The sequence below is a fragment of the Scylla paramamosain genome, chromosome 3 (genome assembly GCF_035594125.1).
Source record: "Scylla paramamosain isolate STU-SP2022 chromosome 3, ASM3559412v1, whole genome shotgun sequence".
NCBI lineage: Eukaryota > Metazoa > Arthropoda > Malacostraca > Decapoda > Portunidae > Scylla > Scylla paramamosain.
Genome location: NC_087153.1, coordinates 24,020,405 through 24,043,567, shown reverse-complemented (window position 1 = coordinate 24,043,567; position 23,163 = coordinate 24,020,405). Strand labels below are relative to the sequence as shown.

The 23,163-nt window shown below is 40.8% G+C and overlaps 1 protein-coding gene across 8 annotated transcripts in view; it reads left to right on the top strand.

The window, feature by feature from the left end:
- Positions 1 to 23,163, top strand: part of LOC135093109 (DNA topoisomerase 2-binding protein 1-A-like) — a 164,594-nt gene that overhangs the window by 6,650 nt on the left and 134,781 nt on the right. For 7 of the 8 annotated variants that reach the window (XM_063992025.1, XM_063992047.1, XM_063992015.1 and 4 more), the window contains exons 2-4: positions 5,825 to 5,949; positions 6,087 to 6,223; positions 6,546 to 6,786. In XM_063992025.1, coding sequence (XP_063848095.1) covers positions 5,839 to 5,949; positions 6,087 to 6,223; positions 6,546 to 6,786 — 489 coding nt within the window. In that variant the 5' untranslated portion in view covers positions 5,825 to 5,838. The remainder of the gene's footprint in view (positions 1 to 5,824; positions 5,950 to 6,086; positions 6,224 to 6,545; positions 6,787 to 23,163) is intronic. The other variant, XM_063992039.1, reaches the window with a different exon arrangement.

Below are 23,163 nucleotides of genomic sequence, written 5' to 3'. Positions count from 1 at the left end.
GCCTCTCTCTCACCGCCGCAATGTTGCATATCTAGCTGTCTTCTACCGCTATTTTCATGCTAACTGCTCTTCTGATCTTGCTAACTGTATGCCTCCCCTCCTTCCGCGGCCTCGCTGCACAAGACTCTTCTTTCTCTCACCCCTATTTTGTCCACCTCTCTAACGCAAGAGTTAACCAGTATTCTCAATCATTCATCCCTTTCTCTGGTAAACTGGAACTCCCTGCCTGCTTCTGTATTTCCACCTTCCTATGACTTGAATTCCTTCAAGAGGGAGGTTTCAAGACACTTATTCATCAATTTTTGACCACTGCTTTGACCCTTATATGGGACTGGCATTTCAGTGGGTATTTTTTTTTATTAGATTTTTGTTGCCCTTGGCCAGTATCCTTCCTACATAATAAAAAAAAAAATTAGAAAGGGTTGATTTTACTCATTATTTCACTGGCTTTTTAATATGTTCTTCAAATTTCAAATCTTGATCCATAGCAACACCAATGTTTTTAACTGGTTCAGCTCCCTATAGATCATAGTTTATTTCATACTCCCATTCAATTTTCTTTTTACTTCTTATATGCAAGCATTTATATTTTTCTGAATGAAATTTCAGCAACCACTTATTGCTTCATTCCTGTGAATTTCTAAAGTCATCTTGAAACTTACTGCACTCATTTCTTGAATTGATTATTTTAAAATTGTATGTGTTATTTGCAAATAAATATTTTAGTATTTATATGCTGAGATAAGTAATTTATTTATATTGATTGTTTGTAGATAATGAAAGTGATGCCAGTACTAATTCTTATATTGCTGATTTAACATCAGTAATACTTTATTCTAAGAAAATATCTTGTTAATTGGTGTATAAATTTGTTGAGTAGATTTTTACAATAGGACCAAACTGCATTTTGAGTACAAAACTATGTAGATTTGTAGGATAGAGTTTTACAATAGGACCAAACTGCATTTTGAGAACAAAACTAAGTAAATTTGTATGGTAGATTTTTACAATAGGACCAAACTGCATTTTGAGTACAAAACTATGATATTTGTTATTGTTTTTTATTAAAATACGTCAAAAATACTTTACTTTACCTCATCTCTTCTCATCCCGCTTTTATCTTGGGGACTCATTGGGAAGTGGGGTTTACGGGCAGGAAAAACGAAAATGATAATTTTAGTTAATTGAATGGAGATGATAGCTTAAAAGAAGGTAATCCTAACATGACTTGACCTGGCCTAACCTAACCTAATCTAACTAGATCTAACCTAACCTGACCTGACCTTACCTGACCTGACTGAACTTGTGCAGCATTGTGCTTTATCAGTGATAGAAGTCTTGTCAGGTTGCATTTTTGTATTTATTTATTTTTTCAACCTACCCAGTAAAATGAGAAAAATAAACCATTTCATTTATATGTTATTCCCATGCCATGAATGGAAGTGTGGCTACTTTGTGATTTTGATTCTTTGATTTTTTTTCCCTTCCCAGAGCTCATGATATCAGACTAGGGATGTGGAATTTTATTTTTATATTTTTTAAAGCTTTTATTTTTACCTTTACATACACTTTCCACAACCATATAATGTGTGTAATAAATAAGTGTACATTACAAATACCTATAAATAAACAAGAATTGTGTATTCAACAAAATGGTTGGATGTGCATCTGGCATCACGCCACAGTTCAACGCCATGGTTTCTATACAGTTCTCAAAGGAAAGAGGATACTATGAATTTTACGACTTAGTTTTCCTTTCCGATTACTGTGAAATCTTGTTTCCTATTTCTCATGCCTTACTTATTATATATTTGTTAAGTAACTTACTGGGAGAAAGTAACCCACCCTTTTTAAGTGATGATTTTTGGAGAAACACAGCAGTCTGCCCTGTGTAGCCAACTCCACAATGCCAGTGCACCAAAATATTTATAACCAAAATCTTTATCCCTCTCCAATACCGGAGCTTTCAATTTCACTTTATTGCTTTGATATTTTATGCATCTTAACATAGGCATCAAGAAAATAAAATAATCCCTTGAAATCCTACAGAAATATTCAGTCTATAATAACTTCAAACCCAAAAGATAGATATGAAAACATTCACTCCTGACTTGTCAAAATATTCTTTGTTACTGTTAGTGACAAGTCATATGCAAACAAAATTGAATTGTTATATGGCTCAAAACTTCCCTAAGAGATGTGTATATATATATACGTACTAAACACTATGGGTTAACCTGACCTAACCATACCTAACCTAATTTAACCCTTAAACATTGGGGTATATTGTAATTTGAAGGTCTCCACATATGAGGTAAAATAGAATTTTCAGTATGAGAAGATATTACATGTCTACTTATTCCTGCATGATATTTTTAGTAATAGAGATAATGAAAATAAACTCATATTTTTTGTATGTGAGCTGAGGCAAAATCTACTGTCAGAAAATGAAGAAAAGATTTCTGGACATGGTGACATGTTGTGCTGCAGGAAGGCTTCATGTGGCAGGGAGATGTTCCTGGTGAAGAGAGTTTTGTTTATTTTGCTTTTGCTGTTGTAGCCACATACATGCAAGTTGCCCTTCTAACACACCTTGTTTGCCTTGAAATATTTATTTTTTATTTATTTATTTTTTTTTTTTTTTCTCTCTGGCTACTATGCTATACCTTGGTCTCTCTCTCTCTCTCTCTCTCTCTCTCTCTCTCTCTCTCTCTCTCTCTCTCTCTCTCTCTCTCTCTCTCTCTCTCTCTCTCTCTCTCTCTCTCTCTCTCTCTCTCTCTCTCTCTCTCTCTCTCTCTCTCTCTCTCTCTCTCTCTCTCTCTCTCTCTCTCTCTCTCTCTCTCTCTCTCTCTCTCACACAGATCTCAAAGCTGCTGTACTGTGGCATTTGTGGCAGAAATCACGTAGAAAGCACCAGTTCCACCCGGCATGTCACGTGAATTGCCAGACACCTCCTCCATAGCTCCAGAAATCACAGTTGAGACCTCTATCCCTGGAGAGACTCACTCATCTCCCCAGTGATTTAATTGCCACTTGTCTCCAGAACATCTGAGAGGAATACGAGCCTGAATTCAAAATTGGGCGCGAAAAATCATGCCTTAATAGATGATCACCGTTGTGAGCAAGCCACCAGGTTGCGTCTAAATAGATGATCACTACTGTTTAGGGGTTAACATAACCTAATCTAACTAAACCTAACCTACACGCATCACCTAACAAAAATTCCTTATATGATGGAAACTATTAATATGTGATGAAAACTTCAATGAAGTATCCATAAAGATAATAAAAAACAGTACTCCTAAATGTGTAGAGTGTTATGGTCCTCTCCTTAAATAACCCCATTTGGAGTTTGGATATTTGATCTAATACAAACAATGACTGCAGCAGAAAAATGTATATCATGACTTATTCAGATATAATACTTCTATTTAAAATTGTAATTTGGATATTTTGATGTAAAGAATATGTTCTGACCAGCAGAAAAAAAAAAAAAACTTTTTTTTTTTATTATTATACATTTTGGGGTATATTGTTATGCACAGTAAGATAGTTGGAGAAAGGATAATGAGCAGAGAAATAAGATAATGAAATGAATGCAGAGAAAGAGAGAGAGAGTGGGCATGTCTCTTACATGTATGAGCTAGGCGCCAGAGTTGCAGTAATTTTTGTGTAAATCTCAAGTTAACTGTCCACACTTAATTTACCATTTCTTTTTTAAGAGTTGAGACTGCAGGGGTATGTAGAGGAAGAGAGGCTCTACCTCAGTGAATGATTTGTTTTGATCCAGCCCCTGTGTTAGCCTACAATAACTTTCGCAAGAGAATTGTCTTTGTAGAACAAACTAGTGATGAGAGTGACAAGAGCAGGACAACAGCCCTCTGCCACCCCTCCCCTTTGTAATTGTGTAGGGTTGGGAGCCCCATCCTTTGTAATTGTGTAGGTTTATTGGCTAGTGGTTGTTTCTTCTCTCCCCGGGTTTTACTGTTTATAGGTGGTACTTGCCTATCCTCTGGGAGACTGTAAATAGACTGCTTGCCAACAGAAGGATATAATGTTCTGAGTGTGTTGGTGGTTCTGTTTCTAGTGTGAGGTAGCTTGCAGAATATTAAGCCTCATACTTGTATGTCCTCTGTTCTAGCTATGCCCCCCCTAGCATGTGGTTTTTACAATTCTTTCTCAGTGAAGTGGAGTGTGCTCAGAGTCTGTTGAGCATTTGTTTATTCCTTTCTCCATGTTCAGGTGAAAATGGAGTGGTGACCTCACTTTTGTTAATTATTGCAGGAGACCAGTAGGATCCTGCATACATGAATGTGTGCCCTGCACTGAGCTATGTTAGGCAGCTTATGGAAGCTGACCTGAATTAGTGACATCTATGAGAGGAACTGAATCTGAGTTGTAACAATATATCAGGCTTTGGTCCAAGTTGCAGCTCAAACCAACACAGAAGAGTAGAAAATATCACATCAGTTTATCAGTGATCATAACTGTGACTGAACAATTACGATTATGATACTACCTTATGTTGCTTTCTGCCTTTCTCTGTGTTCAGAGAAAGGTGTGTTCGACCAGGGGCCATCCATAAGATTCCAAATTGTGGTTGTTAAAGTTTAAGGAAAATATTGTATGTACAAGATTATGTATATGAGCACCAACAACTCAGCCGCTGTCCTGTATGTGTGTTTACAAATATTTAGGCTGTTGTGGCAATGTTGTGTTGAAAGCCTAGGTCTATGCTGTATACATAGTCCTGTCCTGATGCACTCATGGGTCCATTGTGACAACATCCTCAGAAATGCTTTGTTGTGACACACACCTATGGCAGTCATAATGATGTCATGATGCTGTTGTGATGATCATGATGTCATGGCAGATTTACTGTCATGAAAATGTCATGATAATGTAACAGTAAAGCTACTTTGGCTACAAAATATATTGAGTTCCATGAGTTTTAAGGTCAATGTGAACTTCTTGTGATGGTCCAAGGGCGTTACAACTGTCATGACTCGATGCTAGACAACAATTATGCATCATGATAATGCTACAACTTGTATTATTTGAGCTGCTGTGATGATTATTGTGGCTGTGCACATGGAGCTTTAGAGATGAAAGAGACGGTGCTGCATGGAACGTGTCATGTGTCTGTGTTCTCAGGAGAACACATATATGTTCTTGCCTTCACTTTTCAAATGCTATTCCTTGTGGGCATTGGTGCACAGTCAAATTATTTTGGATGACAACACTATGAATGATTTATTTCTTCACTATGTTAAACTGATTGCTGCCACACTACAACTAGGACATGAGTAGTTGATTAGGTAAGATCCAGAAGAACAGTGAGTATGAATTACTTTAAGTGCTAAGCTTTATAAACCCAGCATTTGATTGAGGACACACCAATCAAAGATGGGGAATTTTTCAGGAGACTATTTCTCAAGCTTAAGCTATTTTCACATACCTAACTTCTATGTTAATTGAAAGTGGCAGTTATCTTCAACCATTAGTGTATGTGTGTGTATTGCATTGTGGGATGTTATTATCTTTCCAGTTCATTGTATTAAGTGTATGTTTATCATGTCTGTTATTAGGATTGAGTGAGGTATTGTGTTACACTACTGAATTTTCCTACTGATTGTTCCCATCCTGTCTACCTGATCTCTTGCTTGTCTGAACTCTGACTTGTTAAACTTGTTCTCCTGTGATATTTGTTGTGGACTCACTAACCTAGACATGCCATTTTATTCTCTTTCCTAACCTTGCTTGTAGCAACTAGCTTCTGTTACAAAATCTTACAGAGGAAGGATCTATTCTTGTTTTTTGGCAGGTGCAGGTGTTGTGATGGAGGCCAGCATATGTTCCAGCATATGTTCTCAGGAGGACAATGTCAATCTCTATTTTGTAAAGCTGGATGAGGACTCCCCTTCCAACATATTGCTCTGTGCTTACCAGGTGAAATATTTTGTGTATATTTATGTCTATGTGTGTCTGGGGGTATATGTGTCTGCATCTGTGCATACATGCGTGTGTTAAGAATCTTTGGAAAATAGAATTTGAAGACAACATCCCTCCAACTTTTTTTTTGGCAGGCATGTGAAAAGTTCAACAGGCAGTGGCTGTCGCTTGGAGACTGCAAGCAAGTCACCCCCACCAAAGAAGATGTATTTATTTGTGACCCATTTGAAGGAGAAGCTTTTGAATACCTGGTATCATGCCCCAAGTCTATGTGAGTGGGTGAGGCTTTAGAACAAAACAAGACAACTTTCAATATTTTCCATATATTTTCTTTTATTTATTTTTTGCATTTACAAAATTGAATGTTTATGACAATGTTATTGCTGAAGTTTAGATAACAAAAACGATTGCTGTGAAAACTTCAGCGATCCTGTTTATGTGGAATGTATTGTTAAAGAATTTAACTTGATACATAGTGTTATCACAACCAGTGATTTAATGATGAATGTTTTCATACTCAATGAATATTTGTGAATTAAGGGAAATGGAGAGTTCATTGTAAGCCTATATGCATTTGTTTATTTTCCCTGCAGTGTGGTAGGTCCACGATGCATCCTTTCTTGTCTTCACCGCATGGAACCAATCCCTGCCCTTCCCTCACCACTACACAATACAGCCATGAGTGGTATTGTTATCACTACCACAGGCTTCCCCAAGCCCCAGAAGGAGAAGCTGCAGCATTTGGTCCAGCAGATGTCTGGTATCTATTCCAACAGCTATCATCAGGATGTGACTCACCTTGTGGTCAAGATGGTTGGCAGTGAGAAGTACAAGGTAACTAACATAAGATATAAGGACTGGACTAGAACTTCTAGTCTTGGGAAACTTATCATTCAGGGGTATGAGCATAAATAAACATTCATTTGTCTGTTTGCCTATTTCTTTGTTTATTTTTTATCCATGCTTTCATTTACTTTTTTTTTTTTATATAATTCATTCATTGAATCATGTATTTGCCAGTATGCTTTCTTTGTTTTCTGGCTCATGGAAGCATGTTAGATCTATTTATATATCACTTTGGGGATATTAGGTATTATAGGTTAAGACTCCTTTGAAAAACTTAGTTAACATATCTTTTTGTCTTCTGACTTTTCTGTCTATTGATTATATATCTAATGCCTCGCTTCCTCTGGGAGCATACCATAATAGACCAGGAGTGGGGTGAGAGTCAACCAGCATGTTGAATACAACATTTCTGAGACAACTTGTAGAATAGTTCTTCCTGTGACAACCATTCTTAAGTTCAGCCTCTTGTGCTTAAATCTGAGGCAATAATTAACTAATTGTCCCTAGTAATTGGTTTCTAGCAACATATTGTGAACAGAAATTACTTGTCAGTAAATAATGAAACATGAAATGAACACAAAATAACTTGTGCAAAGTCCATTTAACCCTTTCATACTCAGATGTGCTACCTAATGATGAGCAGGAATCCCAACTTCCTCCATGCATATGTAGACTAGGGTCAACTGGGATAATTCTGACTGGGTTTTGACAAACTTTGATTTAGTTTTTATAATTATTTAAACATGCAAAATTTTAATACAAACATAGGAAGGTCATTACCCATAAGACATTAATTTGAAAAGGAAATTCCATTGCTCAACAAAATTAAGTAAATTGGACCAGCATGGAATAATGCAAATATTTGTTCTAAATTACTGTATTTGCCAGCACATTAGATGCATTTATTTTTCTTGAACAAAGTATCTCATAATTGCCATATGTGGCCATAGTACAGACACCTAGGCTTGTAACCCAGTAGTGTTTTTACTCCTGGAAGAACGTTTGGGCAAGGGCAGAGTGGGGAACTCCCCACGAGCTTCATTGCCGTGCCTCTACAGGACCAGGTATCGGTTTAACACCTGGGTGGAAAGGACCGTCCACCCCCCCCCTCTCTCTCTCTCTCTCTCTCTCTCTCTCTCTCTCTCTCTCTCTCTCTCTCTCTCTCTCTCTCTCTCTCTCTCTCTCTCTCTCTCTCTCTCTCTCTCTCTCTCTCTCTCTCTCTCTCTCTCTCTCTCTCTCTCTCTCTCTCTCTCTCTCTCTCTCTCTCTCTCTTTCTTTCTTTCTTTCTTTCTTTCTTTCTTTCTTTCTTTCTTTCTTTCTTTCCCTCCCTCCCTCCCTCCCTCTCTCTCTCTCTCTCTCTCTCTCTCTCTCTCTCTCTCTCTCTCTCTCTCTCTCTCTCTCTCTCTCTCTCTCTCTCTCTCTCTCTCTCTCTCTCTCTCTCTCTCTCTCTCTCTCTCTCTCTCTCTCTCTCTCTCTCTCTCTCTGTATTGTATGATACTGTGTGAATAATTTTTCTATAATTTATTTGTTTGTGATAATTATTTCGCATAATCTCAATTTAGGGCAGACCAGATTCATCGCACTGTCGTATTACTCACATCAGTGACTTTGGCTGTTCAAATTATTACTTTGGAGGGTGCAATGATAGGACCTCTATTGGCCCTTCCCTTCTAAAAATACTTATTCTTGTTGTAAATAATTTCTTTCTCCTGGCTGTGAAGAACACATGAGCACTTGGGAGTTGCTTCCACCATGGGATGTGTCTCTCGAGAGGCTGAGCCACTCCTCTCCCTGACCTGAGTCACCTGACCCTACTGATAAGCACCTCAAGTGCTCAACCTAAATGACAATGTTGCAAACCTGTTGTCAAATGTGGTGATATTTATGTAAAACCTATTTTATTTATCTTGAAACCTAAACCATTTGTAGCACTGCATGGTTTGATGAGCTAAATAATCCATACTTAATACTTGAATTTCAATAAAAAGTAAAAAGAACTGATATATTAAAGAGAAATTGTGTGATGTGGCAGAGTAGCTAACGGATCTCAGCCAATGTCTAAACATTCTTCTGAGAATAGAAAGAGTATAGGCCTATAGCTGTGGAGTTGAAGCAGTAGTACACTAAGCACAAATATTGTCACTAATAATATTACAGTAAAATCCCTCTTATCCGGCATCAACGGGACCGCTGACATGCCGGATACTTGAATATTGCCGGATACTTGAATAGAAGTGAAATTATGTCCACAATCACCACCCTACACTCACGCATCTTACCATAACAAAGATCAGCTGATCTTAATCAACAGCTGATCTGATCAGCTGCTTAAGTGTAAGCACAACACACTTCCTCTTTTCTACAACTTTAGGCATGATGAAGGCGTCAGGTGATAAACAGTGCACACGCGGGGCTGAGTCACCGAGTAAACACAGTGCAGTGGGCCGCAGGTGGTGTGAAGCAGTGCACTCTGATGGTGAGGGGACAAAGTATGCCTCGTGCGGGAATTTTAATCGATTTTATGAGTACACATTGATTTTTTATTGATTTTAAGGCTCGAGGAAAAATGTGCCAGATACTTGAAGCTGCCGGATACTCGAATGCCAGAGGAGAGGGATTTTACTGTACTACTAATAAAATTCTCTCTCTCTCTCTCTCTCTCTCTCTCTCTCTCTCTCTCTCTCTCTCTCTCTCTCTCTCTCTCTCTCTCTCTCTCTCTCTCTCTCTCTCTCTCTCTCTCTCTCTCTCTCCCTTTTCTTTTCTTTTCTTTTCTTTCCCTTCCTTTCCCTTCCCTTCCTTTCCCTTCCCTTATCTCTGACACATGAAAAGGAGGGGAGGGAGGGTTTGAGACAAGACAAAAGGAGAAGGGATAGGAAAGGAAAAAGAGGAGGAAAGGACATAAGTGGGGAAAGAGAGTACATGAGGCAAGGAAACTGAGGAAGGGTGGAGGAGGATGGGAGGATGGAGAAAAAGCAACAAGGGTGAGGAGTGAGTGAAGCATTAGAAGGAGAGGAAGTATTGAGAAAAAAGTATTTTCTTCCAGTTCTGTTTTTCATTTCTCCTCCATCCGTTCCCTTTGTTTTTATGCTTCTATCCATTTTTGTTCTCAGTCAGTCTCATTCTATTGAGCAAGCCTCAGGATTGTTTCTCTCTCTCTCTCTCTCTCTCTCTCTCTCTCTCTCTCTCTCTCTCTCTCTCTCTCTCTCTCTCTCTCTCTCTCTCTCTCTCTCTCTCTCTCTCTCTCTCTCTCTCTCTCTCTCTCTCTCTCTCTCTCTCTCTCTCTCTCTCTCTCTCTCTCTCTCTCTCTCTCTCTCTCTCTCTCTCTCTCTCTCTCTCTCTCTCTCTCTCTCTCTCTCTCTCTCTCTCTCTCTCTCTCTCTCTCTCTCTCTCTCTCTCTCTCTCTCTCTCTCTCTCTCTCTCTCTCTCTCTCTCTCTCTCTCTCTCTCTCTCTCTCTCTCTCTCTCTCTCTCTCTCTCTCTCTCTCTCTCTCTCTCTCTCTCTCTCTCTCTCTCTCTCTCTCTCTCTCTCTCTCTCTCTCTCTCTCTCTCTCTCTCTCTCTCTCTCTCTCTCTCTCTCTCTCTCTCTCTCTCTCTCTCTCTCTCTCTCTCTCTCTCTCTCTCTCTCTCTCTCTCTCTCTCTCTCTCTCTCTCTCTCTCTCTTACTCTCTCTCTCTCTCTCTCTCTCTCTCTCTCTCTCTCTCTCTCTCTCTCTCTCTCTCTCTCTCTCTCTCTCTCTCTCTCTCTCTCTCTCTCTCTCTCTCTCTCTCTCTCTCTCTCTCTCTCTCTCTCTCTCTCTCTCTCTCTCTCTCTCTCTCTCTCTCTCTCTCTCTCTCTCTCTCTCTCTCTCTCTCTCTCTCTCTCTCTCTCTCTCTCTCTCTCTCTCTCTCTCTCTCTCTCTCTCTCTCTCTCTCTCTCTCTCTCTCTCTCTCTCTCTCTCTCTCTCTCTCTCTCTCTCTCTCTCTCTCTCTCTCTCTCTCTCTCTCTCTCTCTCTCTCTCTCTCTCTCTCTCTCTCTCTCTCTCTCTCTCTCTCTCTCTCTCTCTCTCTCTCTCTCTCTCTCTCTCTCTCTCTCTCTCTCTCTCTCTCTCTCTCTCTCTCTCTCTCTCTCTCTCTCTCTCTCTCTCTCTCTCTCTCTCTCTCTCTCTCTCTCTCTCTCTCTCTCTCTCTCTCTCTCTCTCTCTCTCTCTCTCTCTCTCTCTCTCTCTCTCTCTCTCTCTCTCTCTCTCTCTCTCTCTCTCTCTCTCTCTCTCTCTCTCTCTCTCTCTCTCTCTCTCTCTCTCTCTCTCTCTCTCTCTCTCTCTCTCTCTCTCTCTCTCTCTCTCTCTCTCTCTCTCTCTCTCTCTCTCTCTCTCTCTCTCTCTCTCTCTCTCTCTCTCTCTCTCTCTCTCTCTCTCTCTCTCTCTCTCTCTCTCTCTCTCTCTCTCTCTCTCTCTCTCTCTCTCTCTCTCTCTCTCTCTCTCTCTCTCTCTCTCTCTCTCTCTCTCTCTCTCTCTCTCTCTCTCTCTCTCTCTCTCTCTCTCTCTCTCTCTCTCTCTCTCTCTCTCTCTCTCTCTCTCTCTCTCTCTCTCTCTCTCTCTCTCTCTCTCTCTCTCTCTCTCTCTCTCTCTCTCTCTCTCTCTCTCTCTCTCTCTCTCTCTCTCTCTCTCTCTCTCTCTCTCTCTCTCTCTCTCTCTCTCTCTCTCTCTCTCTCTCTCTCTCTCTCTCTCTCTCTCTCTCTCTCTCTCTCTCTCTCTCTCTCTCTCTCTCTCTCTCTCTCTCTCTCTCTCTCTCTCTCTCTCTCTCTCTCTCTCTCTCTCTCTCTCTCTCTCTCTCTCTCTCTCTCTCTCTCTCTCTCTCTCTCTCTCTCTCTCTCTCTCTCTCTCTCTCTCTCTCTCTCTCTCTCTCTCTCTCTCTCTCTCTCTCTCTCTCTCTCTCTCTCTCTCTCTCTCTCTCTCTCTCTCTCTCTCTCTCTCTCTCTCTCTCTCTCTCTCTCTCTCTCTCTCTCTCTCTCTCTCTCTCTCTCTCTCTCTCTCTCTCTCTCTCTCTCTCTCTCTCTCTCTCTCTCTCTCTCTCTCTCTCTCTCTCTCTCTCTCTCTCTCTCTCTCTCTCTCTCTCTCTCTCTCTCTCTCTCTCTCTCTCTCTCTCTCTCTCTCTCTCTCTCTCTCTCTCTCTCTCTCTCTCTCTCTCTCTCTCTCTCTCTCTCTCTCTCTCTCTCTCTCTCTCTCTCTCTCTCTCTCTCTCTCTCTCTCTCTCTCTCTCTCTCTCTCTCTCTCTCTCTCTCTCTCTCTCTCTCTCTCTCTCTCTCTCTCTCTCTCTCTCTCTCTCTCTCTCTCTCTCTCTCTCTCTCTCTCTCTCTCTCTCTCTCTCTCTCTCTCTCTCTCTCTCTCTCTCTCTCTCTCTCTCTCTCTCTCTCTCTCTCTCTCTCTCTCTCTCTCTCTCTCTCTCTCTCTCTCTCTCTCTCTCTCTCTCTCTCTCTCTCTCTCTCTCTCTCTCTCTCTCTCTCTCTCTCTCTCTCTCTCTCTCTCTCTCTCTCTCTCTCTCTCTCTCTCTCTCTCTCTCTCTCTCTCTCTCTCTCTCTCTCTCTCTCTCTCTCTCTCTCTCTCTCTCTCTCTCTCTCTCTCTCTCTCTCTCTCTCTCTCTCTCTCTCTCTCTCTCTCTCTCTCTCTCTCTCTCTCTCTCTCTCTCTCTCTCTCTCTCTCTCTCTCTCTCTCTCTCTCTCTCTCTCTCTCTCTCTCTCTCTCTCTCTCTCTCTCTCTCTCTCTCTCTCTCTCTCTCTCTCTCTCTCTCTCTCTCTCTCTCTCTCTCTCTCTCTCTCTCTCTCTCTCTCTCTCTCTCTCTCTCTCTCTCTCTCTCTCTCTCTCTCTCTCTCTCTCTCTCTCTCTCTCTCTCTCTCTCTCTCTCTCTCTCTCTCTCTCTCTCTCTCTCTCTCTCTCTCTCTCTCTCTCTCTCTCTCTCTCTCTCTCTCTCTCTCTCTCTCTCTCTCTCTCTCTCTCTCTCTCTCTCTCTCTCTCTCTCTCTCTCTCTCTCTCTCTCTCTCTCTCTCTCTCTCTCTCTCTCTCTCTCTCTCTCTCTCTCTCTCTCTCTCTCTCTCTCTCTCTCTCTCTCTCTCTCTCTCTCTCTCTCTCTCTCTCTCTCTCTCTCTCTCTCTCTCTCTCTCTCTCTCTCTCTCTCTCTCTCTCTCTCTCTCTCTCTCTCTCTGTACAAACATGGTGGAGGGTGGCACCCCACAGGAAAGGGGATCTTTTGAAGGTTTTACTGGAGAAGAAAGATAACTAAATTATAGACTGCAGTGTAGAAAAATTTTGTATATGGAAGAAATGATAGACAAGTTATTGGAAAGAATAAAGATATTTGAGGCACACTAGAAGGAGACAGGTAAGGAGTTGGTGACTATTACAGAAAAGATGATTAAAATGGAAGATAAAAATGAGAAGTTGAAGGTGAAAAATGACTGAAGAAACAAATAAAGGAAAAGTAGAAACTGTTCAGAAAGGAAATAAGGAAATGAAGGCAAGTGTAAAGGATGTGGAAATGAAGCAAAATAAATGGTACCCCTTTGAAGAGTAGAAATTTGTGTATATGATGCTACAGTTAAATTGCCACTAGCCCCTTCAGGGAAGTACAGCAAGCAAGATTAATGTTATCATCATTGCCTTATGGTGGGGGAGCAGGGCAGGCCGTTGTGTGTTGTTCCCTGTGCCTCCCTTGTATCTTCCTTTTCGTTGTGACTTCCCCCCATCCTGTGAGAGGTGCACAGGTCTGGGTGGTATCCCTTCTCTGTCAGGTAGTTGGTTGCAGACAAATGAGGCTGACATGGTGAGGGAGGAGAGAGCACAGGCACGGTTTAGGATTAAATTTACTTGTTAAAGGGTGCTTGGTATATATATATGAGTTAGCGGCAGCACCGCCCCTGTTGATTTAAGTAGGTAACATACCAGTCACAACTGTTGTGACAGGGTGGGGTGCCATTTTAGACTCCTGTGACAATGAATCCCCTCACCTCGCCTGTTTGTTGTCCTGTGTTGGTGTATCATCTTGTGCCTTAAACGCCACTAGGGTCCAAAGCTGTGTTGAGAGCTTTGGACTCAGATCATAATTTTACTGCTGTCCAGTAACAGCTTACTTTTTCCCTGAGCATTGCCAGGTCTGGGTGGTCTTGTCTGTCTTCTGGGAAGTTGTAAGTGTTACTTTTCTGCAAGGGGAGATAATATTCTTTGAGCATGGGAGCTTGTTGTTTCGAGAGGGCGGTAGCTCATTGAATATTATAATTCTCCTAGTTGTTGTCCTTCTTCATAGCTGTGCCTCCTAGAACATGGTTTGTGATTCTTTCCCAGCAAGCTGGAATTGTTTGACAGTTGTAGTGCTCCCTTACCTGTAGGAGGTGAAACAGATTGGTGACCTCATTTGTTTGATTTGTTGCAGGAGACCAGAAGGACCCTGTGCAAGTAGATGTTTACCTTGCATTAGGCTGTGTAGGAGGCAGTTTAGGGAGGCTGATCTGAGGTAGTGGCAGCTGTGAGGGAGGGTGAACCTGGTGTTACTACAATTCATTTAATGGTTATTGGAAGCTAGAAGGACTCTGTGTATTCATTGTTAGTACCCACACTGGACTGTATAGGTGTTAGTCTAGTGAAGCTTGCCAAGTTACAGGCATCTGTGAGAGGGGTGGAATCTGTAATCTTAACACCAAATATAAAATAAAATTTAATTTATTAGTTTTTTTTTATAAATTCAGTAAAACTGTGGGACTTATAGGTTCAGTTGTTAATGAAAAAATGTAACAAATTACATTTTCATTAAATGTAACGTTTTTCCACATCATAGTGTAAAAAAGGATTATAACTATTCAAGGTTATGAAAATTTCTTTCAAGCACATGAATACATTTATTGCAAAAGTAATCACATATATTTCTTGGGATAAGAAAAGTATCTTATGTGAAAGTTGAAAAGAAATCAGTGAAATAATGACAAATTGTAAGTAAAAACAAACGACCAACCATCTTGAAATTACATGATAATTATCAATTATCGTACTGTTATACACATAACAGTCCTAAGCAATACTAGGTGCAGTTTAAGATTATGGTGAACTCTCCCCTTAACTTAAATCCTAATTAGCATTAATTAGGTTAATTTTTAAATAGGTTTTGCACAGAATATTTTAATTCTTAAGTCGTTGTTATGGTATGTATTTAGCTTATTTCATTATTTATTAGAAAATAATTTGCATACAACATGTTATTAAAAATCACTTATTAGGGCTAATTATCATTGTAAAATTTATGCACAGGGGGATGGAGCTTGAGAATAGAGTTTGTTGTAGGATTAACTGCTACACATGTATTACCTTAGAAGTATACTCAACATGCTAATTAAATCTCATCTGGCTTCTGGGTATGTGTTCGTGTAGCAGTCCTGCCAAGTCATATGAAGGAAAAATGGTGCATTTTGATTATAACTTAGAAACTTTCATAAAATGTGTGTATGTCTTAAATCTGCATAAGCTGCAAAGAATGGGTCTACCCTATCCTTGTGTGGTTAATGACAAATGCTACCCATGTCAAGATGGTGACTCCAGCGAAGAAATGATCTACCAGTTTGATGTATTGAATGAACTTAGTGATGCAGAAATCAGAATAATTCTTTGTTGCATTCAAATGTTTCATATATGATTAGACAAGAAAGAGGGAATGTGCCTCCATCATGTTAGCCTTTTTAGAGCATTTGGGCATTCTGGAGAACATTGAGGAAGAGTGGAAAATTTCTACTCGTGTAGGATGTAAAGCCTTGTTGATCTCATAAGGGAGCAAGTATTTTTCTTTACTTTCATTTTTCAATATAAATTTACAAATATTATTATTCTCTTACATATACACTGTACAGTTTCTGTTCCTTGAATCTTGAGAGTTACAGTATAGTTGAGTATTATGAAATATTTGTTGTTTACATTCTGTGGGAAAAAGATAATATTTTGACAAAACATGCAGTTAATTATTAAGTAATATTTCATAAGGTCCTTGCCATGTCTAGAATTTTTTCCTTTTTGGAATTTTTCCTTGCATTATTTTTATAATTCCAAAATGCTCCAATATTTAGTTCTCACCTGGCTGAGATGGACATCCAAAAATTAAAATAATATATTTCCAGACTATGTACAACACTCAAAAAAAATTTATACATATTCTTAAAGATAACAAATACATGGGAATTCTTCAAATATTAAAAGATTAGTGAATAAAAACCAACACAGTATGGTGATAATCACAAAAAAAATCATATTAAGCTATTATTTTTACACACAGTTAATGTGAGGTTTCAAGCACTGGACTGGCTTTTTACTGGGGTGGTAGGGGGTGCTGTGAACTTATCACTGACCCAGCTGTGAATTCACTGAATGTTTCCCTTTCCACAACATAAGGGGCAGTCACAGTCTGCCTTTTCAAGACACTTCTCTTCCTTAATACAACTCTACATACACCTAATACATGAATATCCTTCACTCAAAATTCAGATTTTAGTATGATGACTCATGCACCAGCCTCAGAGTCCCTGTCTGGAGAAGGGACCACAAATGTCACCAGGTCAGATTGCTCTTCTGGTATTAACCCTGATAGGGTCCCTCCCATCATTCTTGGAAACTGTGCTTCCATGCTTGCACCTTGCCAAATCAAATTCCTCCAACTCTGTATATCAACGTTTGCCTTTCCTTCTTGCTGGAAGTTTTTTTTTTTTTTTCTTTTGTTATGTAGGAAGGACACTGGCCAAGGGCAACAAAAATCTAATAAAAAAAATGCCCACTGAAATGCCCGTCCCACAAGAGGGTCAAAGCAGTGGTCAAAAATTGATGGATAAGTGTCTTGAAACCTCCCTCTTGAAGGAATTCAAGTCAGGAAGGTGGAAATACAGAAGCAGGCAGGGAGTTCCAGAGTTTACCAGAGAAAGGGATGAATGATAGAGAATACTGGTTAACTCTTGCATTAGAGAGGTGGACAGAATAGGGGTGAGAGAAAGAAGAAAGTCTTGTGCAGCGAGGCCGCGGTAGGAGGGGAGGCATGCAGTTAGCAAGATCAGAAGAGCAGTTAGCATGAAAATACCGGTAGAAGACAGCTAGATATGCAACATTGTGTCGGTGAGAGAGAGGCTGAAGACAGTCAGTTAGAGGAGAGGAGTTGATGAGACGAAAAGCTTTTGATTCCACCCTGTCTAGAAGAGCAGTATGAGTGGAACCCCCCAGACATGTGAAGCATACTCCATACATGGACGGATAAGGCCCTTGTACAGAGTTAGCAGCTGGGGGGGGTGAGAAAAACTGGTGGAGACGTCTCAGAACACCTAACTTCATAGAAGCTGTTTTAGCTAGAGATGAGATGTGAAGTTTCCAGTTCAGATTATATGTAAAGGACAGACCAAGGATGTTCAGTGTAGAAGAGGGGGACAGTTGAGTGTCATTGAAGAAGAGGGGATAGTTGTCTGGAAGGTTGTGTTGAGTTGATAGATGGAGGAATTGAGTTTTTGAGGCATTGAACAATACCAAGTTTGCTCTGCCTCAATCAAAAATTTTAGAAAGATCAGAAGTCAGGCGTTCTGTGGCTTCCCTGCATGATATGTTTACCTCCTGAAGGGTTAGACGTCTATGAAAAGACGCGGAAAAGTGCAGGGTGGTATCATCAGCGTAGGAGTGGATAGGACAAGAAGTTTGGTTTAGAAGATCATTAATGAATAATAAGAAGAGAGTGGGTGACAGGACCAAACCCTGAGGAACACCACTGTTAATAGATTTAGGAGAAGAACAGTGACCGTCTACCACAGCAGCAATAGAACGGTCAGAAAGGAAACTTGAAATGAAGTTAGAGAGAGAAGGATAGAAACCGTAGGAGGGTAGTTTGGAAATCAAAGCTTTGTGCCAGACTCTATCAAAAGCTTTTGATATGTCCAAGGCAACAGCAAAAGTTTAACCAAAATCTCTAAAAGAGGATGACCAAGACTCAGTAAGGAAAGCCAGAAGATCACCAGTAGAGCGGCCTTGACGGAACCCATACTGGCGATCAGATAGAAGGTTGTGAAGTGATAGATGTTTAAGAATCTTCCTGTTGAGGATAGATTCAAAAACTTTAGATAGGCAGGAAATTAAAGCAATAGGACAGTAGTTTGAGGGATTAGAACGGTCACCCTTTTTAGGAACAGGTTGAATGTAGGCAAACTTCCAGCAAGAAGGAAAGGTAGATGTTGACAGACAGAGCTGAAAGAGTTTGACTAGGCAAGGTGCAAGCACGGAGGCATAGTTTCGGAAAACAATAGGAGGGACCCCATCAGGTCCATAAGCCTTCCGAGGGTTTAGGCCAGTGAGGGCATGGAAAACATCATTGCGAAGAATCTTAATAGGTGGCATGAAGTAGTCAGAGGGTGGAGGAGAGGGAGGAACAAGCCCAGAATCGTCCAAGGTAGAGTTTTTAGCAAAGGTTTGAGCAAAGAGTTCAGCTTTAGAAATAGATGTGATAGCAGTGGTTCCATCTGGTTGAAATAAAGGAGGGAAAGAAGAAGCAAAATTATTGGAGATATTTTTGGCTAGATGCCAGAAATCACGAGGGGAGTTAGATCTTGAAAGGTTTTGACATTTTCTGTTAATGAAGGAGTTTTTGGCTAGTTGGAGAACAGACTTGGCATGGTTCCGGGCAGAAATATAAAGTGCATGAGATTCTGGTGATGGAAGGCTTAAGTACCTTTTGTGGGCCACCTCTCTATCATGTATAGCACGAGAACAAGCTGTGTTAAACCAAGGTTTAGAAGGTTTAGGACGAGAAAAAGAGTGAGGAATGTATGCCTCCATGCCAGACACTATCACCTCTGTTATGCGCTCAGCACACAAATCAGCAAAATACCTCCTCAGGTCCCCCCAACTAGCAGAGGCAAAATGCCAGAGGCACCTTTGCTTAGGGGGATCCTGAGGAGGGATTGGAGTGATAGGACAAGATAAAGATATGAGATTGTGATCGGAGGAGCCCAACGGAGATGAAAGGGTGACAGCATAAGCAGGAGGATTAGAGGTCAGGAAAAGGTCAAGAATGTTGGGCGTATCTCCAAGATGGTCAGGAATACGAGTAGGGTGTTGCACCAATTGCTCTAGGTCATGGAGGATAGCAAAGTTGTAGGCTAGTTCACCAGGATGGTCAGTGAAGGGAGAGGAAAGCCAAAGCTGGTGGTGAACATTGAAGTCTCCAACCTGCTCCTAAAAGGGTGACTACTCTGATCCCTCAGACTACTTTAATTTCATGCCTCTCTTAATTTTTTTGAGTTTTTGAATCTACTCTGAACAGGAAGATTCTTAAAGGGGCATGTCTGGCTGGGAGACCATAAAAAATATGAAAAATATCACCTATTGTGAAAAAATTATGCAGTAGGCATATGCATTCCCTATTATTTCAGAAAGATTTATGATGAAATGCGCAATACTTTCCATTTAAATCCTATTGAAAGATCCCATACTCAACCATGTGCGTTTATTTACATCTGTAGCATGTATTTTTTCCCTTAGAAAATACAAAAAAAAATGGCAAAGTCTTTAGATTTTTGGGGTGAACACGATATGGTAACATTTAAGGTATCGTTTATTTACTGTGATCTGCTTCAAATCACTGATCTGGCCACACACCCATGTTCTATTTGCATCTTAATCTGGATTTACCTTGATCTGAGTGATCTGGATCATGATCTGGGTAATGTGGGTCTGGAAGTGGGTTATAGCAGACAACACTTGCTGAAGCTGCTGGTGGAGGCCATAATAGTGGCTGAGCAGCCTCTACTGCGAACTTTTTTAGGGGGAATACACAGCAAGAAAATGGCTGATATGTCTGAGGAACAAAGTGAATGGTAATGATTCATTGCAAAATGCTGCTGTGGGCACAGAATGTGAATAACGGTGGTGACAGATGCCAGAAACAAGGGAGATATTACAAACCACACCAAGCTTTGGTTTAATGGCTTCTGATTATAATTACATGGCTATTACCACCTTTATCAATGACTACATGATGAGGCAAAGGAAGATAATATTTGTTCAGTCGAAAATAATACTTTGTAAGTCCCTCAGTAATGGTGTCAATCATGTCAGCATGTGGGCCAGGCTAGCTTCAGCTTATGTCTGAATATTTTCTCATTTCAGCATTCTGTACTTCACCACAGTGAGTACTTTCAACGTGTTGTGTGTGAAGAGAGCTTTGTGTGAAACATTATTATACAATGTTCATGGCCAAGCATGGAACCCAGTCTTGTGCTGCCTGGGTAGGCATGTGGCTGGGACTCATTGGTGTCCTTCTTCATCTAGAAATGTACAGTAGTTTGTAGTCTTTGTTGACACTCCCTTAGAGCACAGTGGTGAGCATCAATGATCTGCTGCTTGTGACAGCTAGGCAGCAACATGCTTTTGTTATTGTTTTCATCAATAATTGGTGCAAGCATTCTTTTTACCCCAAGTGAATCCAGATCAGATCCAGATCAATGATCTAAAGCTGATCAGTGTTGTAAATAGAAAATACCTTTAGAGCGGGTGAGTGTGGTGTTCTCAGTTAATGCCAGCTTGCCATCCTTAGTTGAGAGAGGACATCACTTCCACTTTCCAGATAACTACCCCCTTTTCTTCAGTGACATTCAGCTATCCCCTTCTACATTAAACATGCTCTGTCTGTCTTTTAATAATATGTAACCTGAAAACTCATCTCATCTTTAGCTAAAACAGGTTTTATGAAGTAAGGTGTTCTGAGTCGTCTTCTCCAGTTTTTCTCACCCTCTTAACTGCTAACTCTGTAAAGGGGGCTTATCTGTCCATGTATGGAGTACACTTCACATGTATGAGGTTCTGCACACTGCTCTTCTAGACAGGATGGAATCAAAAGCATTTTGTCATATCAACTCCTTTCCTCTAACTGACTGTCTTCTGCTGCTTTGTTATTGCTGCAGTGTTGTATCTCTTGCAATCTTCTGTCAATATTTTCATGCATGCTTCCCCTGTTTCTGCGGTCTTGCTGCACAAGACTACTTTCTCTTGGCCATATTCAGTCTACTTCTCTAATATAAGAGTTAACCAGTATTCTCAATCATTCATCCCTTTCTCTGGTAAACTTGGAACTCCCTGCCTGCTTCTGTATTTCCTTCTTTCTATGACTTGATCTCTTTCAAGAGGGAGGTTTGAAGACATTTATCCCTGAATTTTGGATGATCTTTTTTTTTACCTCTTTTTAGGGACTGGCACTCAAGTTGGCCATTTTTTTATATTTTTGTTGCCCTTGACCAGTACCATTCTTACATAAAAAAAAGGTCCAAGGATTTCTGTGTCAGGGCCTGACACACAGTATTTTATAGTATAGATGAAAGCTTTAACTGTGTTGCATCATGATAGATGCATTCCATTTCCCATATCCAAACTAATCAGCTGATGAGACCAAATGCAAGGAACCTCTCTTCAATGCTCACAAGATTGCAGGAACTGTAGGTATTTTTGATTACCTGTCTAGTCTCTGAAGTGTCAGGCTTGTGCTTATGAATTTAGAAACATTAAAATTGTCACAGTATTTTATAGTAAAGATGAGAGTAAAATTAACAAAGTACACGAGACTTACCGTAGGTCAGTTGAAGTGTACTTCTAATTTTTCGAGGCAAATCACCTCTGCTGGTGCGGAGATTTCACATGAGAGAGAGTGCGTCACGCGCTGCCGGCAGACTTTAAAGCAAGGACTCGACATCCACATGATGAACCAATTAGGAAATTAAGTAACCTGTAGAGCTTAAGGTAGGGAGGGAGAGGAGGGCATGTGAAATCTCCGCACCAGCAGAGGTGATTTGCCTCGAAAAATTAGAAGTACACTTCAACTGACCTACGGTAAGTCTCGTGTACTTTGTTAATTTTACTTCGGCAAAATCACCTATCTGCTGGGCGGACATTTCCCATGAGGCTTTGAAGCCATGTGGATGACGAGGGAGGATGCAATAGTAGAGAGGAAAAGGAAATGCCCCACAAGAAACAGTACTATAACTATTATTCCATGGAAGGATCTTGTACTTGAGACAATCATACAATTGGTGTATAAAATAAGGTGCATTGCATCCAACTTAATCCAATCTACAAACAATGTTGAAATATGGTAACAGTTCACATCATAAGGTAAACCTAAGGTACTAGATACTAAATACTTAAAATATCCGTGTACTGCAACACTGGAGTGCAGCAACAAACCCAAATCATATCTTATTCTAGCACTGCATCCTGAAAGAGGTCAGAAGCAGCCACAATGTTCTTATTATAATATTTTGCAAAGGTAGATTCCCTAGACCAGCCCGCCTTAGCCATAATGCATGCGACAGGGACAGCCGCCACTCCAGCTGTTGAAGCTGCTGCTGGCCGCACACTGCCAGCGGAAAACTTTGAGATGTCTATGCCGGACATGCGGAGAATGGTCCTGACCCAACGGGCAATAGTGTCTTTGGAAACTGATTTGTGGGGTTTTATGAAGCTAATGAGGAGCCTGGCATCAGTGTGCATCTTATCCTGTCTAAGCTCTTTAGTCACATCAATGTACCTCAGGAGAGTGCTACAGACACATAATCGTGGATCCTTAGGGTAACGATGGAATGTGACCCTGTTGATGTTAAAATTTGGTCTGGATTGTTTAAGAGTGCCCCCCAACTGTACTGAAATGGAGTGTTCATTAATGAGCATGTCTCTGATTAACAGTAGTTGTAAAGTTTGAATTCTGGCAGCTTGAGTTAAGGCCATCATCATAACCAATTTTAGCGTTAATTCTTTAAGGGTTAATGCATGTAAGGGGAACATGGACCTTAGTTGCTCTAAGACAGGTTGGACGTCCCAAGTGTCAGTGTACCTGGGCTGAGGAGTTCTAAGATTGAAAACCCCTCTCATGAATCGGATGACCAAAGGGTGATTTCCTGCCCTGCATCCGTCCACCACAATGCCGAGAGAAGACAGGGCACCCCTCGCAGTGTTCACACACTCATAACCCACACCCCTGTCAAAGGTTTCCGTCAAAAAATTTACAATGTGACCTACAGTTGGAGAAGTGGGATCGACATTCCGTCTACCACAAAACAACGACCACCTCTGGACATGTGGGCGGTATTGCCTCTCAGTACCTGGTTTCCAGGAGGCAAGTATGATGTCCGCAGCCGCCGGCGAAACTCCTCGTTTCTGCAAGTTTTCCCTGACAGAAGGCATGCCATGAGCCTTGTGTGGGACATGATGGGGTGTGGATCTGTTGTGGACGGGTGTGTTAGAACATTCCTCCTGTTCGTTATCAAACGTGGGAAGTCTATTAGCAACTGGAGCAGCATGCCCATCCAAAACTGGGACGGCCACAGAGGAACCACCATCCAGCCTCGT